The sequence below is a fragment of the Camelus bactrianus genome, chromosome 8, assembly GCF_048773025.1.
Source record: "Camelus bactrianus isolate YW-2024 breed Bactrian camel chromosome 8, ASM4877302v1, whole genome shotgun sequence".
Taxonomy (NCBI): Eukaryota; Metazoa; Chordata; class Mammalia; order Artiodactyla; family Camelidae; genus Camelus; species Camelus bactrianus.
The window spans coordinates 52,016,662-52,038,733 of record NC_133546.1 but is presented as its reverse complement, the minus strand read 5'-3'; the positions used below and the strand labels follow the sequence as shown (position 1 = coordinate 52,038,733).

The following is a 22,072-nucleotide window of genomic DNA, read 5'->3' as shown; positions in this document are numbered from 1 at the left end:
TTCTACTGGAAGTGTTCTGTTTTTACTTTTAAGCAGGAGGGGAAAGTTTCAGAAAGCAATAAAGATTCTCATTAAATTCCATTTCTTGCAAAGAGGCTAACTTGCTTTTTGTTATGTAGGAAAACAGTCATGAGCCAAGTTAATTTCCAGACCATTTAAAAAGTACACACTCCCTAGCTTGTGCATGGTGGGACACTGAGCATCCTCACAGGCCAGTGGTGTCCCTCCTCTGTACGCACATTTCCTAACACTGTACCCACCTCCACCCAACTCCACTGAAAACTAGTGAGACTCAGACCAACAATCACAGTAATTTCCATCACCAGGTAAGTAAAGAAATGAGATTTAATTCAGGTCAATGTGCCATGAGAGGCACTCTAATGGATGTTTCTGGAAAAGTTTTACATATTTTAAAAAAGAATATAGGAAAAGGATGTATTTATTGTCCTCTTTTTGGCCTTTGGGGATTGCTGTGTGATACATTATGCATGAAACATCTTTGGACATCCTGAAACCATGAAACTGATGATGGCACAGCAGATAAATGCAAGAAATCTGTTTTTAGTGCTCTTTCCATTGAACTAACTGACTCTGAAGTGGTCCTACCTCTGGGCCTTCTATGTGAGATAATAAAGATGTCTCTTATTTTTAAAAACGTATACTGGTAAATTTTTATTTAAAAATTCCTTTATTAAAGATATTAATAACTTCTAAGCTCTTAAGAAATTATTTTGCCAAATTAAAAAAAAACTAGAAAAAACGCAGAATAATCACTTTTCAAAGAGAAAAAAAAAGAATCTAAAAAGATTAAAAAAAAAAAACTTGGATCCATTTTCTAAGCAAATACAAATAGGTAAAGGCAGGTCCATATATGTGAACTTACTACAAGTACAAGTGTGTTGGGTTTCCTTTCGAAGTATTTATAAACCACATATGATTATTTTCTGAACATAACATACATTCTACTTAACCTTAAACATTTCCAAGCTCAGCCTTGGAGAGTTTTATCAAAACACAGAATAAATTTATCTTAAATTCTAAGCATTACCAATAGTCCAACTCACATAAGCATTTAAGGAAAATATTTAAGACAAACTCACACATAAAAGACACTTTTCTCACCTGAAAACCACACTTGAGGCACAACCAAACATCAGAAGGAAGAACTGGCTGTCCATCAGAGAATCTTCTGTCTTTTAAACATTCTGAGCAAACTGACCACAGGTTCTCAGCTATTGCTCTTTTCACATGATTCACACTGATAGCATGACTTACATGCTGGCAAGTGAAACCTACTGATTAAGACAAAACGAAATGTGAACATATTTTCGCTACCATCAGCAAGCAAAAATCAACAACAATACTAAAAAGCAGAGATTCAAAAAACAAAATAACTCAAAAGGATACAAACTGCATGATTTCATTTATAAAGCATTTGTGAAATATTACAGATTTGGAAAACAGATTAGATTATCGGTTGCCAGGGGCTATAGATGGGGAGCAGTGGTTTGTTTGGCTACAAATAAGTAGCACTCAGGGTGCTGACAGCGTAGTCAAGTATCTTAACTGTGGTGGTTATAGAAAGCTACACATGGAATCACACTGCACATGTGTGCACGCACACAAACTCACACACACACACACACACACAAGTGCATGTACATCCGGTGAAACCTGAATAAACTCTGAGGATTGTACTGACGTCAGCTTCCTGGTTTTGACATTGTGCTCTAGAAATACAAAATGTTAAATCAGGAGAGGCTGGATGAAGAGTGAACAGGATGTTCTTGTATATGTCTTTGTACCTTCCTATGAATCTAAAATTAGTTCAAAAATTACAAGTTTAATAAATAAAGAGATTATTTATTGAGCAGCTACTATATGTCAATCATTTTGAACGTATTTTCTTTTCACTGAGATACACAAGTGGAATCTTTTCACATGGACTATTTCTGCTAAGATACTATTTTCACCACTGTTGGAAGAAAAAAAGAGAGAAATAAACAATGGCATAATTTGCAGGAACAAGAATTCTCAGAATTCTCCTTAATGAATATCCCCAAATAACAACTGATTTTGCAGGTCCTTAATTATCCTTTATAACAGAGTCCCACTGTGTGCATGTGTAGAGACAAATGGCCAAAATGAGCAAATATGTTTTTAATTCTTCAAATAACCATATTCTTCTCCCAAGGGCTTAATAATACTTCCATTTCTCCCAAAGACCTGAACACTTCAATTTCTCCTCCTCAAATATCCCAAACTCCAAACCTACAACTGCCTACCAAAATCAAACAACAAAGGCAGAGACAAAACCTTGAAGAGGGAAACAGAAGGAGTATGTACATTTGAACGTTCTCCACTTCCCTTCCAGAATGCAAAGCATTCCTCTTTGCCTACCAGTTAACTAGAGATTAAGCGTTATTGCCATTTTATTCTAAAGACAAAGAATGTGATTCCTGACAAAATATTTAATAAAATATAATTTCAACAAAAATATGTAAATCTGACAGATTAAAACTTCTTTTTTATATACATTTATATATTATATATATTTGGGGGGGGTTGGGGGAGGTAATTAGGTTTATTTACTTACTCTTAGAGGAGGTACTGGGTATCGAACCCAGGACCTCATGCGTGCTAAGCATGTGCTTTACCACTTGAGCTATACCCTCCCCCCTTGATAGATTAAAACTTCTAATTTTACCCCAAGAAGTAAGTTATAAGAATAGACATAAAAGGTACAATTCTGAAGTCCTGTGTTTGAAAAGCAAGCCATTAAAAGAGAGGGCTGTTCAGGGAAAGACTGATAAAAATAGCCACACTAGTACAGGACCTAGAGATGGTTCACCAAATGTCATTGCTTTGAGTTTTTAAATTTTAAAATTCTAAGGGAAAAAAAAAATCATTCTACACACCGTTTATATCATCTTTGGTGTGGGATATGGCCAGGGTACAACTTAATCATTTTCTGACTCTACAATTCAGACGTAATAAAACTGAAATTGTTTATGAATTCAGAGATAAGTGAATTTAAGATCAAAAAATTTCAGGCCCCTAAATTAACTCTATTAGCTTTTAAATGTCTCAACCATAATATACTTTTTATAGGTATAAGTAAATGTAAAAGTCTGAAGTTTTCCTATAAAAGCTAACCAGTGTTTAAACAGTATTCACTATCTTTTGTGGGGGAGAAATGTAAAAGAATTTCCCTCTATGTTAATAAGTAAATTTCCTCAGTTTTCTGCAATTTGTTTAATCATATAATTGTCTAAATTTCATCTGACAAATAGGTCCTCTAGAGCTTCCTGAATAAAAATATTAAAATGTATTAAAGTCTGTAGTTATTTCACATTAACAAATCAAAAATGATAATCAAAATCTCCATAATTTTTACTTTAAATATTAATAAAAACTTTACAAGGAGGTCTTCCAGTTTGCAAATGGTGGCATAAAGCTAACACTTCTGCTTTCTCCTCCCCAAAACTATCCAAGGGCAAACAGAACAGGATACAAAAACACAAAGTTCATTTTCAGAGAAACCAGGAGACAGCTGAAGCCCCAAGTCACAAATTAGGCAGAAAGCCTCCCACCTCAAAGCAGCAGAGATCAAACAGGAGCACGTACGTACGTACGTACGTACGTACAGAAGGAAGCAGAGAGAACCCTCGGGAGATTTCACAAAGAACAACGTATGTTTCGCAGCCGTAGAACAAAACCTAAACCTCCGAGCTGCCACACAGTGGCAGGAGCTCCCCTATACCCACTTTTGTTTTGAGAAGAAGCAAAAGGAGGGGATTTCTTATGCACGAAGTGAAAATTGAAAAGCAAGCCATAATTGCAGGTATCAGCCTTATCTCTCTGGCAGCTGGAAAGAAAAGATCACTTAGATTCTGAAAAAAAACCCAGGGCTGCATAATCCTGTTGGTTGGAGAGCAGTAAAAGCTAAATGAGCTCAAACTCGAAAGTCCAGTTAGGTGTAAGCCCTCCTTCTTACACAAATGTTCCAAAATGAACTGGCCCAAGAAAAGCAGCCCCACATTGAAGAACGGGTAGTCAAAGGACAAATTCTGTGCTAAGAGAATATAAGAAAGAGGAAGAAAGGAAAAGGAAAAATGGCAGAGCAATCACAGCCATGAAATAAAAACACAAAACGGAAGCAAACACTTCTGGCTGAGATGGCAAGACAACAGGAAGTGACAAGCAGAGTTCAGGAAAGACGAGGAAGTAAAAAAAACCAAAACCAAAACCAAAACCAAAACACCACAAAAATGAAGGCAAAACTAAACAGAACATAAGGTGAAAGAGACACTACTGAAAACAGTAAAAAATAAAAATAAAAATAGCAAGCGAAAGGAAAAGGAAATAGTTTTAGAGGATTTGAGGAAAAATGATAACTATGGAAGATGGCAAAAGAGAGTTAGCAGGAGAATACTCAGAATCCCTGAAGAAAATCGTATTGACAGAATAGATCAAATATTTAATGATATAATTCAGACTTCCTGCAATACAGCAATCTAACTATCCTGAAACACTATCCAAGTTAAAAACACTTAAAACTGAAAATAATATATTAAAAACATTTTTCTAAATGGAGTACTGAACTGGTAAGTAAGGAAAATCCGCAGAAGCCAAAACCCAAGGCATGAGGCTAAAGAGAAAAGCAAGCCAGGAAGCCAGCAGCTCCCCAGCGTCATCTGCCAACCTCGCTGGCTTGAGGGCTTGCTTTTAACAGCCATGAGAAACAAATAATAAGAAAAGACGCCAATTCGAAGTTGCTTTGTAAAATAAACAAAATCTCAATGAAAATGCCAACAGGATTTTTTGGAACTAGACAAGCTGATTTTAAAGTTCACACAGAAAAATGGTAAAAATAAAGAGCAAAGGGTTTACTAATTTAAAACAGGTATTACTATTTCTTTTCTGCAACACTATTCAGGATGCCAGACATCACAATTTACCAGCAATGTCATCTGAAGAGTCTTCATCATGAGGTACAGGAGGCCTTTTACTTCTTTTGGCTTTCTCAGGTAAAGCTCCGGATGGCTCCTTCACCCGCATCTGTTATAGACTGAAAAGGAGGGGGAAATCACACATTAATCCTCAAAAGTAAAATTTTATGTATTTTACTTAATGTGTATTAAAATTGAAGAGGCAAAAATAAATAAATAAATAAAAATTGAAGAGGCTTCAATTTTTTTTTTATTGAGTTATAGTCAGTTTACAATGCTGTGTCAATTTCTGGTATAGAGCACAAATTTTCAGTCATACATGAATATACATATATTCATTCTGAAGAGGCTTCAATTTTAACTGGTCTAGTAAATTAACACAGGACGAGGGGAACATCAGTGAAAACCAAAGAAGTCTTTATTAAACCAATATACAAATGGCACATGACATATGACTTGTACCAACCATTCCCTTAGACATACGATATCAGGTGCATGAAAAAAATGAAAGTTTATGCCATTTCTGGTTCACATGCTCCCTTTGCCCTTTCTCCCATTTCACCGGCTAAGAGATGCTGCGAAGGACCAGGGATGGAAGCCAAGTGCCAAGCACAGTAGAGCCACCCTATCTGCACTGCAGGACCCAGCACTGGACTACTGAGACACAAATACATTTCTATCTTTTTAAGCTATTGCATTTTTTGTGTTTTTCCCCCACTTTTTTATTACGAACATTTTTAAACTTCCACAAAAGTGAAAAGAACAGAATAATGAACACCCACATACTATCTAGGGTCCACATCTAGAACATTTTATCACACAAATATCAATGTGTATATAGACATATATATATACACATGTATATGAGTTTTTGTTTGTTTGTTTGTTTTTGTTTCCTTAACTGTTTTTAAAAGTAAGTTGCAGAGAACATGTATCCCTTAAGGACATTCTCCTATATAATCACATCATTATCACTTCTAAGAAAAATAACGGTAATTTCCTAATATCATCTCATATCCTATCATATTCCAATTTCTTCAGCTGACCCAAAGTGTCTTCTATACTGGTGGGGGTTTTTTTTTTAACATTTTTTATTGATTTATAATCATTTTACAATGTTGTGTCAAATTCCAGTGTTCAGCACAACATACTGGTTTTTTGAATAAGGATTCAGTCAAGGTTTACACTTTGTATTGGTCATGTCTCTTAAGTATCTTTTAATCTACAACTGTTCTTCCCATAACAAATGGAGAGTTAACAGTGTCTTTACTTTCCTAAGACACTGGCTTTTTTCGAGAGGTCAGGACAGTGCACAGGAGTCAACTTGGAGATCTTGTTAAAATGTGGATTTTGATTCAAGTCTAGCACAGGACCTGAGAGTCTGCCTGTATAACAAGTTCCCAACAGGAAGCCACTGCTGGGGTCCACAGACCACACTCTCAGTAGCAGAGCTACACCGAATTTCTCTCTCAATTCATGGTGTTATTTACCTCTAAATATATTTTTAAGAAATCTCTTATATTTCTTAAAAATTCAGAGTTAATTCTAAAGATTTTAGATACAAATTACACATCTTTTTACACCACTACATCCTAAATCCTACCTGATATCACGCTCTTCACGGCTAAGCTTCACTGTAATTTTTGTGGTTATTTATTTGCTTTTTGATCAAGATTGAAGAATTTTTAAATTCATTAACAATTCTGAATCCTGATTCAGTCATACCATGTTCCACATAAGGACGTTTTTGAGTTTAGCATCTTAAGAGTCATTTAAGTCTAAGGGTCATCTCTACTCAACTAAGCTGCAATAAATGAAGGCCTTCAGGGTTAGAGATGCGCACAAGGCCTCCGAGTCCCCTGCCCACTTCATTTCTGACTGCCTCGTCCCTCCTGACTGTCTCACCCACTTACCCCTACAGTTCCCCCTTGCAAAATCACTAATTCAAGAATTCTGTTCTCTGATCACAACTTCGAGTTCTTCTAGCTTGTTTGATCAGCCACTCCTAGTGCCCAGGCTGACCGGGGGCTGCATCTCAACAAGTGCTTCCATGATCACGATAGCAGGGAAGAGGGGAAGGGAAGTGGCAAATCCACTGCTGGTTCTTAAAGCTTCACTTGCAAATGACACACGTCTGCTTATACTTTACCTGGCCAAAGCAAGTCATATGGCCACATTTAACTTCAAGTAGAAAGGGGGATGGGGTGGGCATGGGGGTGCGTGTTCAGAGAGTACGACCTTATCATGTACTCAGAAAGAATAGAATATGTGTGCCCAGGTTTAATGACTACCACATCACCCCTTGAATAGGACCTCAATCCTAGAGGAACCCAATTAACTGCTTTCCCCATGTCTGCATCCAAAAAGGCTGGAGAAAGTCTTTTAAGAAAGGAGACTGGGTCTACTAAACTTATCATCGCAATCTCAAATGGATCAAGACATCCCCTTACCTACTACACTTTCTGACTAACTTACTTACATACTCCTCACACAGCCATTTGAAATCTTTTTCACTCTCCCAAACCCCCAACTCCTTCATTTCCCTACTCCTCGAATATAATTTATTCTTCTACTTTACTGAGAAAAAAGAGACATAATCAGATGGCAAATCTGATCTTTCCACCCCAAAACTTAGAAACTTACTTCCAACTATTTAAATTTGATGTCCTGAAAAGAGATAGACACAACAGAATCCAAGAAAAATGGCCCATGAGAAATTGGTCATATTTTTACCCTCCTTACACAGGTACTCTTCATAAAGATGAGCAATAACACATAACGAATGCTGGCAGAATAACTAAAAGAATTTGGTATTTGAATCTGTAAAAGACCTATGCTTTTTTCAAAAACAGACTCAAGCTTAACTTGGCAGTGTAGGGTCAATTTCCAGTGATTTTTCTGACACGTAGTATGTCTAAACATACAGACTCATTTTGGGCAGTAAATAACTATTTAGCAATCACTTATCTGTATAGCTTTCTTTTTCAATTCCCCTTTCAGGCAAAAAGAGATAAAAATTAAAGTCCAATTATTAGTGTTTCAAATACTTCCTATCATCAATATTGTGTCTGGGGAGTTCCAAGACCACCCTCACATTTGGAGATTCACTAGACAAACTCACAAGGCCCAGTATATAGTTGTATTCATGGCCAGTATTTATTACAGCAATGTAGTACAGGGCATACAGCCTGATCATAACAGAAAAGACAAAAGTGAAGTCTAGAGAAATCCTTCTGCAGGTTCCCTAAGGTTCTCTCCCTCCCAGGAGATGTCAAACATAGCACACTCTGCAGGTAGTAAGTAAAATCCAGCAATGTCTGTACAATGCTTTTGCCCAGGGATGCCTATTACAGACTCACAGGTGCAGGATTTTTATGCGGGCTGGCTGGTAAACTGCATAAATCATACTGTTCGCAGAGGCCAAGCATGGGCTAACCTTGCAAGCAGGCCTTTCTAAGGAGAGCTGTCTCAGGTCTACTATGTTAACTCGTCTCAGCACAAATAAGTTCTGGCTATTTTTCTCACGGGGTTTCCCGAACAAAACTTTTCAGTTTTCAACTTCTGCATTACCCTAACATCTGTCTTTTCTCTGACGTAGAATGTGCAACTAGACTGTTTAGAAATGTTTTTTAAAAACAGGTTATGCAAACAAAAGTCCATATTCTCAAAAAAGGAAAAAACCTTTTTTTCGTACTTTTGCGCAATTATTTTCGGAGGAGAAGGGATGGGTAGTAAGAAAGGGACATAACTCTCCTTTTAGATACAAGGCTAAAAAAAAAATGACCAGCACTTACATACTTTTATGTCCATCACACTCGGTTCTCTGCACTTGAGAGATACTAACCCACTTCATCCTCACAACCACGTACCACTTTATGAAACAGGTTACTATTATTTCTTCCATTTTACAGCTGACACACAGGGGTTAAGTGACTTGGAGAGGTTCCGGAACCAGTAAGTGGTGGATGAAGATCTGAACCTAGGCAATCCACCTCCAGGACTCGTAATACTACAATTGTGCCGGAAACCCAGGCAAGACACGCTTCCCCGTCACTAACAAAAACATTCCAAGTTGTTGGAGGGAAAACGCGCTGCGAAGAGAGAGGCACGGGAGGCAGGCCGGAAGGGTGCCGGGCCGCCGCGCCCCTCGGTCAAGGTGAGGCGGCCCCTCTCCCGCCCCGCCTCCCCTGGTTCCTCCCGCCGCCGCCCGGACACCGGGCCGGCCCCGCCGCGCTCACGCGGCCCTCGGTAGCCGCCTGGTGCCTCCAAGGATTGGGAAGGCGAAGGCAAAGATTGGGAAATATATATGTAGAGGCCTTGTCCCAGGTCCGTCATGCCGCAAGGGGCTGAGGTCACGTAAAGGAAGAAGGAGAAATGCGGCGAACACAGCACCGCAACCCAGACTCACCCTTTCCGGACGAGCGGCCGCGCTACGACCAGAAGCGACTGCGCCTGCGCGGCCGCCCTGCCCGCCGGCAGGGGCGGGGCCGTGTGTGCCCGCCCCCACGTCCCGGCGACTTCGGGGCGCTCGGCGCGTGGCCGCGTTCCCTGAGTTGGGCACAGGGCTGGACCGGCGTGTGTCGCGCCTGCGTTCTCTACACGGGTAGGGCCTGGTAGGCTGCGGCTAATCTTAGAATAGTGTAAGTAGACGCCTGATTGGATCCGGAGAGTGGCCTGTTTCGCTGCTCGGGTCTTCCGCGAGTCGGGATTTAGTCCCGCTTGTTGCTGGGCATCTGCCGAGGTAGCCTCAGACTTCCCTGCCTCACGCTCTTTTGAGCAGTATAGTCACATCTGACATCGAATATTATCTTGCCTTTTTTTTTTTTCCATTATTATTGTCTTACTTGTCACTCTCACTTTATTAGACAGGATATTTCTTAAGCTATACCTCTTGGAAGCTTGATACTGTTAAAATGGTTTGTATTTTGCATGTGTTTTGTAAAAGTAGTTGGTAGGAAAATATTTTGTTTGAATATTGTTACCATGACGGCAGATTCCATCATGGTACCATGAAGCCAAACAAACTGAAACATGAGTTTGAGCAGGTTTATTGCAGGGCTGAGCAAGGAGGACCGAATGGCTCATTCCCAAGAAAACCCTGAACTCCCTGAAAGTTTAAAGGCCAGGTAAGGGAGGGGGTCCCAGGGTATTTGATTAGCTGGTGCACAATTCTCTGATTGGTTGATGTTGAGGTAACAGGATAGTCAATATTATCAACTCCTAGGTGCCAGAAGGTCTGAGGGCCATGCACTCTCCATCATCAAGTAAATTTCTTCCCTTTGATGGTGGTTTTAAGCATCTGAAAAACTCAGGAAATATATGTGAATTTTATTATCTGGGTACTTCAGAGAGGAGCTACAGCAGAGGATATGGGAAGGGGTCTGACCCTGGAAGGCCCCACAGGGTCCTGCTCAATTATTAATATTGCAAACATCAACATTATTTATGAATAAACTGTAAGTCTTGTAATCTTTGGCAGTTCTTCATCCAGGGGAGAGGTGTGGCCCTATGGATAGAGTCTTGGATTACAGGTCAAAAGTTATTAGGAATAAATCTCCCAAACTCTGATTTTCCCTTAAAAACTCTAGTTCATTTCTTATGAAATAGTTAAAACTATTTCCATGTAGAGAACTTGGCAAAGGAGGTTACAGTTGTCTGCACTGTGCTTACAGAAACCATTAATTCAACAGCTATAACTGAATGAAAATATGTGGGTCACAGCTAAGTATCGGGACACATAATCGTGTTTCGGGGTAGGGGAAATTTTTCTCTACGGAAAAGAAAATAGTCCCCAAATAATAATAGATCAGGTCTTGCTGTAATTTTGAACTCAAAATTATCTACTTCATAAATCATTTAACGTCAGCTTTCAAACAGAATATGGAGAGGGAAAAGACATGCAAACTTGAGCAAATCTAAATAATTTGAATACTAAATTGCATTGCAGTAAAAGGGATTTTGAAAATGTTTCATAAATTGGAATCCAATTTACAAGAAAAAAAGGGAGGGGACTGTTAGAATATGGAATTTTAAGTTCTCTTTCTAATAAAAAGAAATTTAGGAATTATGGAAATCACCATACAATACCATGCAATTTTTCATGAAAATTACAAAATTCCAAAGCTATCCTATTTCTAGCAGATGTACCTTTAATGTGATCAAAATCTCCAGAGATTGCAATCTCCATTTCAAAACGTGGCATGAGTTAGAGAAAACTTGTCAAATACTAAGTTTTTGTTTCTGACGTTCTTCAAATTATTTATCTTTTCACTTAATTGAAAGTAAAATTTACTATTTGATGTATTCTTCAAAGGAAGGAAATTATTTTTAAATGGTACCTTTAAGTATATTTTTAGTGCTATTGCAAAACATTATGAAAAAAATCAAATAAAAATATAAATATGCTTAAGATCAGCTGTGTATACATTTCAAATAATGTTAAATATCTTAATTTTACCATCATCGTTCTGTCTGGAAACGTATGGAATACTTTGCTAAGCTATGGTCTATACATATATCTTTTAAGTTTTTATTCTGTGTTTTTAAAGATACATTCTTTCCTATAAAAGTAATACATGACAGTTTAGTATAAAGTTCCTCATCTTTTCTTCTTTCCCACACTCTCATTTCCTTTCCTCAGAGGTAACATTTCCTCTTCTATATTTGCTGTTTCATATGTACAGTTTCAGGAATTGTCTTTGCACATATGGTGTACATTGGTACCACATTTTCATATGATTACCACTTATTAAAAGAGAACACAGGTTAGATTACAGTCTACATTCTATTCTATAACTTGATTTTTTTCTCACTTGATTATATATCTTGGACATTTCTCCACATTAGCCTCATTCTTTTGACTGATTACTTAGGACTGGATGTATCATTTTTTCCCCCAATCAGTCCCCTGTTAGGGTGCCTTTGTCTCTTTGCCTACTTGCGCAGATATTTTTGGTAGATAAACTGGTAGCAGTGAAAATGCTGAGTCAACAGATGTTCATTTTGATAGAAACTCTTGAAAAAAATATTGCATGAAAGGCAGTACATTTCCTAATTTTTCATCTGATTTATCTAAAATCTGGGGGCTTGATGTGGATTTAGAAAGAAAGAGAAAAAATCCCAAGTCTCTTAAAAATCCCCTCCTTTCCAGTTGTCTCTCACTTGCAATATGGCAAAAAATAAAAAGAGTTGCTTCAGAATTAATGATGCACATTAGCTCAGCACTAGTAGACCTTTCCCGGAAGAGTTAAATTATTTCTCTCCTTTTCATCCCGCTTTAAGCCTTATTTCCCTCTGTCACACCTTCTCTGAAGGAAGAACTTGGACACTTGTCCAAGGAGAAAAAGTGTCCAAGGAGCAATTGTCAATACTCTTGTTTGACAAGATTTTTTTGCTCTAAGACCTCTTAAATAAACCCAGTTTGGCACTGTGCTAAGTACAGGAGGACATATTCATCTTTTCAGAAAAAAAAAATCATACAGAAAAATATTTCTCAAGTAATTAGTCATGAACACTAGAAAAAGAATTGTTTAGTAATATGTGCTCTTGCAAAAGTGTACATTGGATTAAATGTGATTCATTGAGACCAAGTACATTGTTTCCATATTTGTGTCTTTATTACCTGTGGTTTATGATGGGGATGCCACAGAGTATACATGTACAATATAGAATGACATTTTAGTTCAAAGTCAGTTCACAAAATGGATTACACAGAGACTATGGTTAAAATCCAAATGATTTGGAGAAACATAATTGTAAGTGATGTCATTGGTACAGAAATCTGAAGCGGTTTTTATTAATTATTAAATTATTAAAAACTGAATAATTTAAAAGTGCGTGCTTAAAGAAATTATTCCTTGGACACATACTTTAATAATGCCATTTAGAAACCAATTGAAAATATGTTTCACTGTGAATCAATTTGCAGTTAAATAAGGCTTTAATTATACTTGGAAACCAAATTGAGAATAAGTTAGAAAAATAAAGTAATGAACCAAGTTGAGAATAAATTAAAAACAATAAGAAAGAATATGATAATAAGAAACTATAAGGTAATAAGAAATTGTATGTGATAGGCTGAATATGCTTCCCCCACAACACACACAAACCAAGATGTTCTAATTCCCAGAACCTGTGAATGTGTTACCTTACATGGCAAAAGGATTTTGCATTTAGGATTAAATTAAGATTATCCCAGTGGTCCTAGTGTGATCACAAGGGTCCTAATGAATGGGAGGCAAGAGGGTTAGAGCAAAAGAGGGGACCTGACAACAGAAGCAGAAATCAGAGTTAGAGATTTGAAGATGCTAAACTGGCTTTGAAGATGGGGAAAGGGACCCCAATAGCCAAGGCATGCAGGCAGCCTCTAGTGGGTGGAAAAGGTTAAGAGAAGAAATTCTCACCTATAGCCTTCAGAAGGAACACATGGGTGCCGACACCTTAATTTTAGCCAAGTGACTTCTGACTTACAAAACTGTGCATGATAAATTTGTGTTGTTTGAAGCCAACATATTTGTGGTAACTTGTAGTATCAATTGGTAACTAACACATTTTATAAAATAGTTGGACTTAACCCTGACAAAGTTTCATGTTGTGGGGAAAAGACGATAGCTTGAGGTTATCTTAAAGCTGACATCAGTGAACCAGCTGTGGGAATCAGGAATAAGTCTTTAGAATAGTGTCCATGGAGTTTGCTTTTAATCCAATACATGAGAAGCTTGTTGTGAAATGAATTGGAGAACTTTACCTTTTTCTTTAACTATTATCTTTGTTATATTTTCTTTCCACTTGTAAACTATGTCCCTCCTCTGAAAAAAAAAAAAAAAAAAAAAAGCAATCCCAGACCTTAGTTTCTTTCCAAACGACTTCAAGTTTTAAAGCAGGGCACGCTTCCGTCCGCAATTACTCCTGGTGGCACTACCCGGTTCGGCCGGCGCCTGGCTGGAGGGCGCTCGAGAGGCCGGCGCGGCTCGCCCCGTGGCGGGAGGAGGAGGAGGAGCCGGAGCAGGAAGTGGTCAGTAGCCCCGCAGCGCAAGCCGGCGATGGTTCTCCCCCGGTTCCTGCTGCTCCCAAGTGCGCGCCGGGTGATCCTCGCCTCAGCGGAGGCTGCGCTGTGGGGTGAGTTCGGTGGTCCTCGGGGAAAGGGAGAACGCCTAACCTTGGACCCCTGGGAAGGGATGGCATTAGTTGGGGCAGTCGCTTCTTCAAGACTTCCTGTTACAAATCAGACCCATTACACCCGGCCCCAAGGAAGGTAACATCCACTTACGCTTCTTGTTCCTTCAGATCCCGGGCTATTGGGGCCTGGGGTTGCTCTTGGCGGACTCAGGGAGAGGGGTACACACTGCTCCAGGGAGCTCGCATGGAAAGGCATGTATAAAGGTACTGGTGCTTGACTGAGCGATGAAGGTCAGTTCGCGACTCAGAGAATTGAGCCTGATGGCCAGGCCAGTTCCTGCCTGGGAGAGACGCGATGACGAGCGCAGCGTTGGGAGTGACACCTGTGACCCACTAGAGAGCGGCGCTCATAGGTTGATGAAATCTACACTTATCACACGGTGGGGCTGTAACGGTACCACTCCTTGTTTTACAGCTGGCGAAGCAGAAGCCAGAGAAGCGAAGGTCGTTAATGGAGGGTAGCGGGTGTGTGTCTAGAACTCAGAGCAGCCTCCAGTCCTTTCTCTTTGCTTTACATGCTGCCTCTCCTTTAACAAGTTTTGTGGATAAAGCTACAGGGGCCCCAGCGCAACACTTTCTCCTCCCTCCCCCCAGTTACTCCATTATAACTCCTGGTACATCTTCTGTAGTTGAAGACGCTCTGTTCAAGCAGATTCTTTGTTGTTTGGTTTTACCTTTAATCAGCATTTATTGAGCACCTAATCAGCCAGGCGTCCTGCTGGGGATACAGCTCACTTCACCATATTGGGGGGCAGACAGACACAGATAAACAATCACCACACACAGCCTAGTCGAGTGAGACTGCAATGGAGAGAACTCCCGGCTCCACCCGAGTTGGAGAAGTTGTTAGAGAAAAGGTGCCTGTTTCATTTAAAAAATTCTACTTCTAATACATGATTTTATTCTCATTATATTAAAACAAACAACACAGCGCAGCATGAGTCTCCTCAGATATGGTTTGGTACACATCCTTCTAAACACTTTTCCATGAGTGGATGTAAATAAATGCACACATGAAAATACCACGTATATATTTTTACATGTATATAAGTCACTACATATATAGATAGAACTACATATACACTATGTAGATCTATATGTACTATATATAGTATACACTATAGATATCTATATATAATAAGATTATATATGTGCTTACTTTTCTGGAACTTTTTTCTCACTTTAGTGTTCAGAAGCTTTCCATAGCAGCACACATAGCTCTCAACCACTGGATATATCCCATAGTATGGATCATAGTTTATTTAACTACTCCCTTATTAATGGATATTTTGGTTTCCATTTTTGTTTTTGCTTTTATAAAAGTTCTTCAGTAATTATCATTGTATGCTTCTTTGTGTAAATGTTCAAGTATTTTTCCTACAAGTGGAATTGTTGGGTCAAAGGGGAGGTGACAAGTGACATTTAACAGGGTCTTAAAGGAGACTTAAAGAGTGTGCAGGTAGAAATGAGAGAGAAAGGTATTCCCTTCAGAAGGAACAGTGTGCTTAAGGAACGGTGAAGATATTCATTGTTCACTGTATAGATTATTTAAACTTCACAGCAATTCAAAAAGCTAAATAATATTATTCCCATTTTGCAAGTAAGAAACAAACTCCCAGATAGTTTAAGTCATCTGCTGAGGGTCACAGAGCTAAATGGGCAAGCCAGGATTTGAACCTCGGTTTATCTGACTCTAAAATCCCTGTTCTTTCCACTATAAAAATGAGGTTAGAGCACATGTGTACTTTTGGTGTAGCTGGAGGGTAGGATAACTGGGGCAGAGAAGAATGGAGGAAGTTTGGTAAATTACGTTGGTAAGGTGGGTTGAAGGACATTATAGAACTTATAGGAATCTTGGACTGTCACCTGTAATGTAGGCTGAAGGGAGTAACCTGGTGAGGTTGGATTTACCAGTGTGGAAACAGCAAAATTGGAGTTCATTCAAAGTTAAGCTCAAAAGGTGAAAATTAGGCATAGTCTGTATTACCTTTGAAAATCCCTCAAGGAAACCACACATCATCTCTCAGGAATCCCAAACAGCCAGTTTTTCTTTTGTTTCTTTGGTTGAGCACCGATGAAGTGGTTCATTTACAAGTAGAGGCCGTGTTGTGTACACACACACACACACACACACACACACACACACACAATAGCTTTAAATAATTAGTGTGGAGTACAGGCTCATACTGTGAGAGGCTTGGGGGAGCTGAGACTCTCAAGGGACCATGCTTGCTTCAGGCTTTTGCTTACTGAATGGGAAGGCAGGAAATCCAGACTTACCAGTTGCTCCTCCTGTTCTCCCTTCCCCCCAGCCCGCCCACCTTTGCTGAATTAGAGAAAGTTAAGTGTCAATTTGATGTGACTCTACTACACAGGAAAAACTTTGATTAGGGTAAGATTTACAAATCATTTGCAAGATTCAGTTACCAAATGCTGCATGTGTATTTTCAAACTGCTCCCAATTAAAGGGCTTGGAGAGAGCACAATATGGACTCTGCACAAGACCAGCCATAAGTGTGCAGGGCAGGAGGACAGAGCTGTACCTTACTGTTCAGTCAGGCCATGTACAAAATACATATATCGATCACACAGTTCAGTAAAGTCAAAGGATTAATCTGGTTAGCTAACTGGAACAAAAGGGAAGATTCCTGTGACCGACTCTTTTTAAAAGTCATTTTTAAGGTAACTAAGTTATTTTATTCTTTCCAGGTTTAAAGTCAATAAAAGGAAGCTGCCACAATTTTTGTACTGCTATTTGTAAAGATGTCACTTATATGGAACTTAAAAAACTCTTGAATTCAAAAAAAATTATGTTAATTGATGTTAGAGAGACATGGGAAATTCTTGAGTATGGAAAAATCCCCGGGTCTGTCAATATACCACGTAAGTGACATGTGCCTTAACCTGATTCATTAGAAAAATACATATCCAGTAATGTACTGTATCTAACATTTAATTGAAATTCTTAACATGTTTCTTGCAGTGGATGAGGTAGGTGAAGCTCTACAGATGAACCCAAAAGACTTCAAAGAGAAGTACAATGAAGTAAAGCCATCCAAATCTGACAGTCTAGTGTTTTCTTGTTTAGCCGGAGTGAGAAGCAAGAAGGCTCTGGACACAGCATTATCTCTGGGCTTTAACAGGTGTGTAGATGAAGTATAAAAATGGGCTTAAGAATGTGTATTGCACTGTTTCACAGGTATATTTTTATTGGTCTACTGAAGAATTTCTTATAATTACTGTGTTGGTAGCGGCAGAATAACGAGACTAGGAGTCTCTACTTACCATCCTACAATCTTTTAAACAGTCCTAAAGTCTAAGTAGTATGGTGAAAAGCCACTGCCTCTCTAAATCTCTAAAGTTCCTGTCAACCTTGTGCTATAAAGCAGGAGAAAATGTTTATAGCACTAATTATTTGATGTACGTTTTTAGTGCTCAAAATTATGCTGGAGGATGGAAGGAGTGGGCAACCTATGAATTTTCAGAGAAGAAACAAGGACATTGAATTTTGGAATACAAGCTGGCCCTTTCCTTGTGTACATGCAGCCCAGGATAGTGGAAGAAACAAAAGAATAAGAAAGTAGCCGTGGCACCACTGATTAATGGGAAGGGGATTTTGTATAAGTCAGTTAATTTGTTGAATCTTTTTCTCATCTGTAAATTGAGAATCCCACTTCCCCCTGCCCTCTTCCAAAGGCTGTTGAGGATTGAGGTAATGCATGTGGTTTACCGTGGAAATATAAGGGTTGGGACTCTAGGAATTAATTTTTAAATAGCTTAGTATAGTTCAATAGTATTCCAAAAGACTTGAATTCTTTTGCTACCTAAACATAACATGTGACTATTTGTGTTAGAATAGCTTCTGTACTGTACTCTTCATCAAAGAGGTGACCAGCATGGCAGTGATATAATTTGCAATTTAAAAAATGAATATGATCCATGGGCATAGTACTCAGAACAGTGGTTGCTTCTGTGGAGGGAAGGAGATTAACTGGAAAAGGCAAGGAAGAAAATTTCTAGGGTGATGGAAGTGCTCTGTATCTTGATTGAGGTATTGGTACATAGGCATATACATTTATCAAGACTCATTGACGTGAACACTTAAAAAATATACATTATCTGTAATTATATCTCAATTAAAATAATGAAAATAAAAATAGAATAATGAAAATAGAAAAATGTTTAAATATAAATGATTCCCACTAGCATGAGTATATTCCTTTGGAATGTTAAGTCCTACATTTTGCTTGTTAGTACACTAGTGCACAGTAACTGAAATTTAAAACCCAGTAGATGGTAGATGGGTTTAACAGATTAGACACAACTGATGAGATAATTAATACAAATGAAATAAATAAGGTACACATATTAATATGGATGATTCCTACAATGTTGTGAGAAAAGGCAAACTATGGAAACATATACAGTACAGTATATGCACAATAATACCATATATTATGTATTTAGTTTATACCTATATATGCATGTGTATGTATGTACACATAGTATAAGTATAAAGTATGAGAATAATAAATACCAAATTCAGAATGGTTTCCTTTGCGACAAGAACACAGGAGGTTGTAACAGTATGGTTAACATTTTATTTAGCATGTTTAGTGGGTAAATGAATACTTATTTTTACCTTTTATATGTTTGGGATAGGAACTCGGTATCCTTAGTTGGAGACACGTAAACCAGATTGTACAATTATAATACCTTTGGATTCCTGGTACTTTTTTAAAGAAAAAACTTATAATGTATCTTATTTACCCAAATATAATTATACTTGTATCTTTTGGAAAAAGCAAAGGATTAACAAATTAATTAGAATGATTTGTTTTCTATATCAGATCAAATTTACGAATGATTTTATTTGGTATTCTTAAATAAAAATTTAACAAATTATATATCTGAAACTGCACTGACTTTTACTGACTTAAGAGTAAAACCATTACCAAAGTCTGGTATCAGATGCCTCAAAATGTGAAAAAATAGCATATGATTTAATACATCATTAACAGGTGGCTATTTTATTTCAATCATGGGAATTGAATGTATCAGTTTTAATCTGGTAATGCAAGAGGAGATCAAAAGTTTTAGAAATGTAGACTAGTCAGATTATGTTTTTAAATATTATAGGTGCTATACATTATTTTCTTAATGGAGGAGGATGTCCTAGAAAAAGTGGCAACAGTGCACAGCCTCAGGTTCTGAACAAAGTGTCTCAAGTTCCCTTCTTTTTCATTGTACATTTCTTACCTGCCTTATAATCTGTGAGGCCTCTCGGATTCTATGATAATGCACCATTTTGCTGTCTAGTATGTTTATGCCATAGAAATATTGGACAGAGGAAGGACCAGCAGCTAATCTGTGAGAAATTTATATTGAAGACAAATTGGAAAATTGAATGCTTCTCCCACCGTCCAGGAAGACTTATTTCTGTCTAAAAGGGCTTCAGTTTATTAATGGAAAAATGTAATTTTGCCACCATCTCTTCTCAGTACTGTAAGTTTTAACAAGAGCAAGGATAAGAAGGAAAAAGGAGAGAAATTTTAATAAATTATAATAGTAGACTCTGGTTAAAGTGTATCCATGTGTAGGCAACAGTTCCTACCTGATAGTACTGTTCTGAAGATTAAGTCAGATAATGCACATCAAGTATTTCATACTGTGTTATTAGTGTTATGGTGTTAATCAGTACAAAATGGTATTTGCTTATTGGTAGTTGATATTTGGGGTTGCTGTTTGTATTCACTTAACATTAATGGATAAAGAAGGCTGGTGAAACTTCCAGTTAAACACCTGGGTTCAGGAATGGCAGCGAGATGCCTTACAGAAAACAGGAAGATAAAGTGAAACTCCAAGTACTGAACAATGATATACCTACCCTCCCGACCTCACTCACCTCCAAAACTCTGACAGCCCAGCTCCTACCACCTCTGATAGAAAGCTAGACGCTTCCTCTCCAGAAAAACTGACCCATCCCAAAGCAAAAAACTTCAGAATGATTTTGGGGTTGGGAGGGATGGGTCATAAAAAAGTTCTGTTGCTCCCTTATACTACTGTGAAGCTCACCACTGAAAAGTCCTACTCTTGGACAGAAGCCTTCAGATAGCTTTCTCTCTGCCTCTCAAGTGTGAAGTATCCTGAGACAAAGCATGATTCTCACTTCAAAACTCTGATCAAACCAAACAGAAAAAAAGGAACTTCAAGGAAAGAATGTAAATGCAGGGAGTAAAGAAAAATTTTAAAGCAAAAAACCCTAAATTATTATCCTTAGAATGATAACAAATTGCATTCTCATACACAAACAAGGTGCTCCTTAAAAGAAAAAGAAACCTTCAATGCACCTTTTCTCAAGAAGCTAGAGGATGTACGCCATTAAAACAAAGGCATAAATAAGCAAAGAAAAAAAAAAGGATTCCCTGTAACTTGGATACCTAAACAAAAAGATGAAAGAGTCAAGGAGGAATGTCTCCCTGTGAGTGATCTGTGGAATAAGTGAAAATAGTAATTCTGGTGATAAATTAATAAAAGATATAAAGTAAATTGAGCAAATTGCAAGGCAATTAATACTTCCAGAAAGCAAAAAACTTCTTCTAAAAGAAATACTAGAGAACACATTTTCTATGTAAACTTAATATATACTGAATATGTTTCACAAGAATTATACAATTAATTGGGCCGATCATGGGAACACAAGTCCCAGTGTAGAATGGGTTGGGCACAGGGAGTTGGAGGATGGGATGGGAGTTGGAAGTGGAGAGTAGGTGTATGAGAAAGTGAAATCTTCATCTTCCATAGCAGGAATTTAATAGATAATACTTACAATTGAAGAAAAAAATCAAACGGAAAGAAAAAAGAAACTGGAGAGTAAGCAGAAGAGGCAGGATGGTAAAGTGGTAAGCCTGGGCCCTGGAACCCCGCTGCCCAGGTTTTAATAAGAATCTAATCCAAGCTCTTGTCATTTACTTGTGATTGGGTAAGTTATTTAACTTTCTGTTCCTGAGTTTCCTCATCTGTAAAATGATTGTTCTGATAATTAAATGACTTCATAATGTAGAGAGCTTAGAACATACTTGTCACATACTGAGTGCTCAATAAATGCTGTAATTATAAGCTTGTTACTTGGAAATGTGGAAGGAACACAACAGCAGAGAAATGTCTGAAAGTTGCTCTGTGGAGCGGAATGAGAGGGAAAATGGGGCTGAGACCTAACATTTTCTTTATGTCTTACAGCAACGCTAAGAGAATTATGATGCGAGCCATTATGTGGTCTTTAATTTTCTTACATTTAAAAAAGTAAAAGAGGTGAAGTCAATTTTAATAGGGTTTTATTTACTCCTGTGTATCTGAAAAATCATTTAAGACATGTAATCATTATAAACAAATTAGACATTTTACATTTTTTTGTTTTGTACCAAGTGTTTGAAATCCAGTGTGTATTTTTACATTTACAGCACACTTCAATTTAGACTGGCCACATTTTGAATGCTCAATAGCCACATGTGGCTAGTGACTGTCACACTGGACAGTGCAGCCTGTGGTAATATTTGATCTTTAAAAACATCACCAAGGCTACTAAATCACAGGAATAGACAACCAGCCATTATATGCCTCCTGATTAAAGATACTTTATACAGTAGTCTATAAAGGAAAAAAAAATTGAGCCTGAACCTCATCAAGTCTTTGGATTCAATTACTTATTTATAGAAATACAGAGAAGAAAGGTACATATTAAGATGTTAAGTAGCACCTCAAGGATACGTCAGCAAAATACATGTGGTGGGAAACTTAAGTGTACAAGCAAACCAAAAGGGGAATTTTTTAAATGAAATAAAGGAGGAATCCATGAATTTAAAAATATTTAAAGGATTTATTAATGAATTGCAATGTGTGGTCTTTAGATCCTGAGTAGAATTATTTAACAATTTTTTATGATA

General features: G+C 37.9%; 2 protein-coding genes across 9 annotated transcripts in view; one reads left to right on the top strand and one right to left on the bottom strand.

Moving 5' to 3' along the window:
* Positions 1-9,494, bottom strand: part of USP45 (ubiquitin specific peptidase 45) — a 59,497-nt gene extending 50,003 nt beyond the window's left edge. For 2 of the 8 annotated variants that reach the window (XM_074368588.1, XM_074368589.1), the window contains exons 1-3: positions 9,361-9,486; positions 4,962-5,071; positions 1,123-1,295 (exon numbers count right to left, since the gene is read on the bottom strand). In XM_074368588.1, the coding sequence (XP_074224689.1) occupies positions 1,123-1,295; positions 4,962-5,061 (273 nt within the window). In that variant the 5' untranslated portion in view covers positions 5,062-5,071; positions 9,361-9,486. Of the gene's footprint in view, positions 1-1,122; positions 1,296-4,961; positions 5,072-9,360 lie in introns of all 8 variants that reach the window. The other 6 variants (XR_012508687.1, XM_074368591.1, XM_074368593.1 and 3 more) reach the window with 6 other exon arrangements.
* A 4,419-nt stretch (positions 9,495-13,913) lies between these two features.
* Positions 13,914-19,036, top strand: LOC105063764 (thiosulfate sulfurtransferase like domain containing 3). Its single transcript, XM_010948392.3, has 4 exons — positions 13,914-14,069; positions 16,839-17,012; positions 17,113-17,272; positions 17,562-19,036. The coding sequence occupies exons 1-4, from the start codon at positions 13,994-13,996 to the stop codon at positions 17,632-17,634; spliced, it is 483 nt and encodes a 160-aa protein (XP_010946694.1). The 5' UTR covers positions 13,914-13,993; the 3' UTR covers positions 17,635-19,036.
* The last annotated feature ends 3,036 nt before the right edge of the window (positions 19,037-22,072 follow it).

Coding starts and splice junctions, on each gene's coding strand:
- LOC105063764 (XM_010948392.3), top strand. CDS start 13,994: ATGGTTCTCCCCCGGTTCCTGCTGCTCCCAAGTGCGCGCCGGGTGATC. Junction 17,013..17,112: donor CGGGTCTGTCAATATACCAC/GTAAGTGACATG, acceptor TGTTTCTTGCAG/TGGATGAGGTAGGTGAAGCT. Junction 17,273..17,561: donor TTATCTCTGGGCTTTAACAG/GTGTGTAGATGA, acceptor GTACGTTTTTAG/TGCTCAAAATTATGCTGGAG.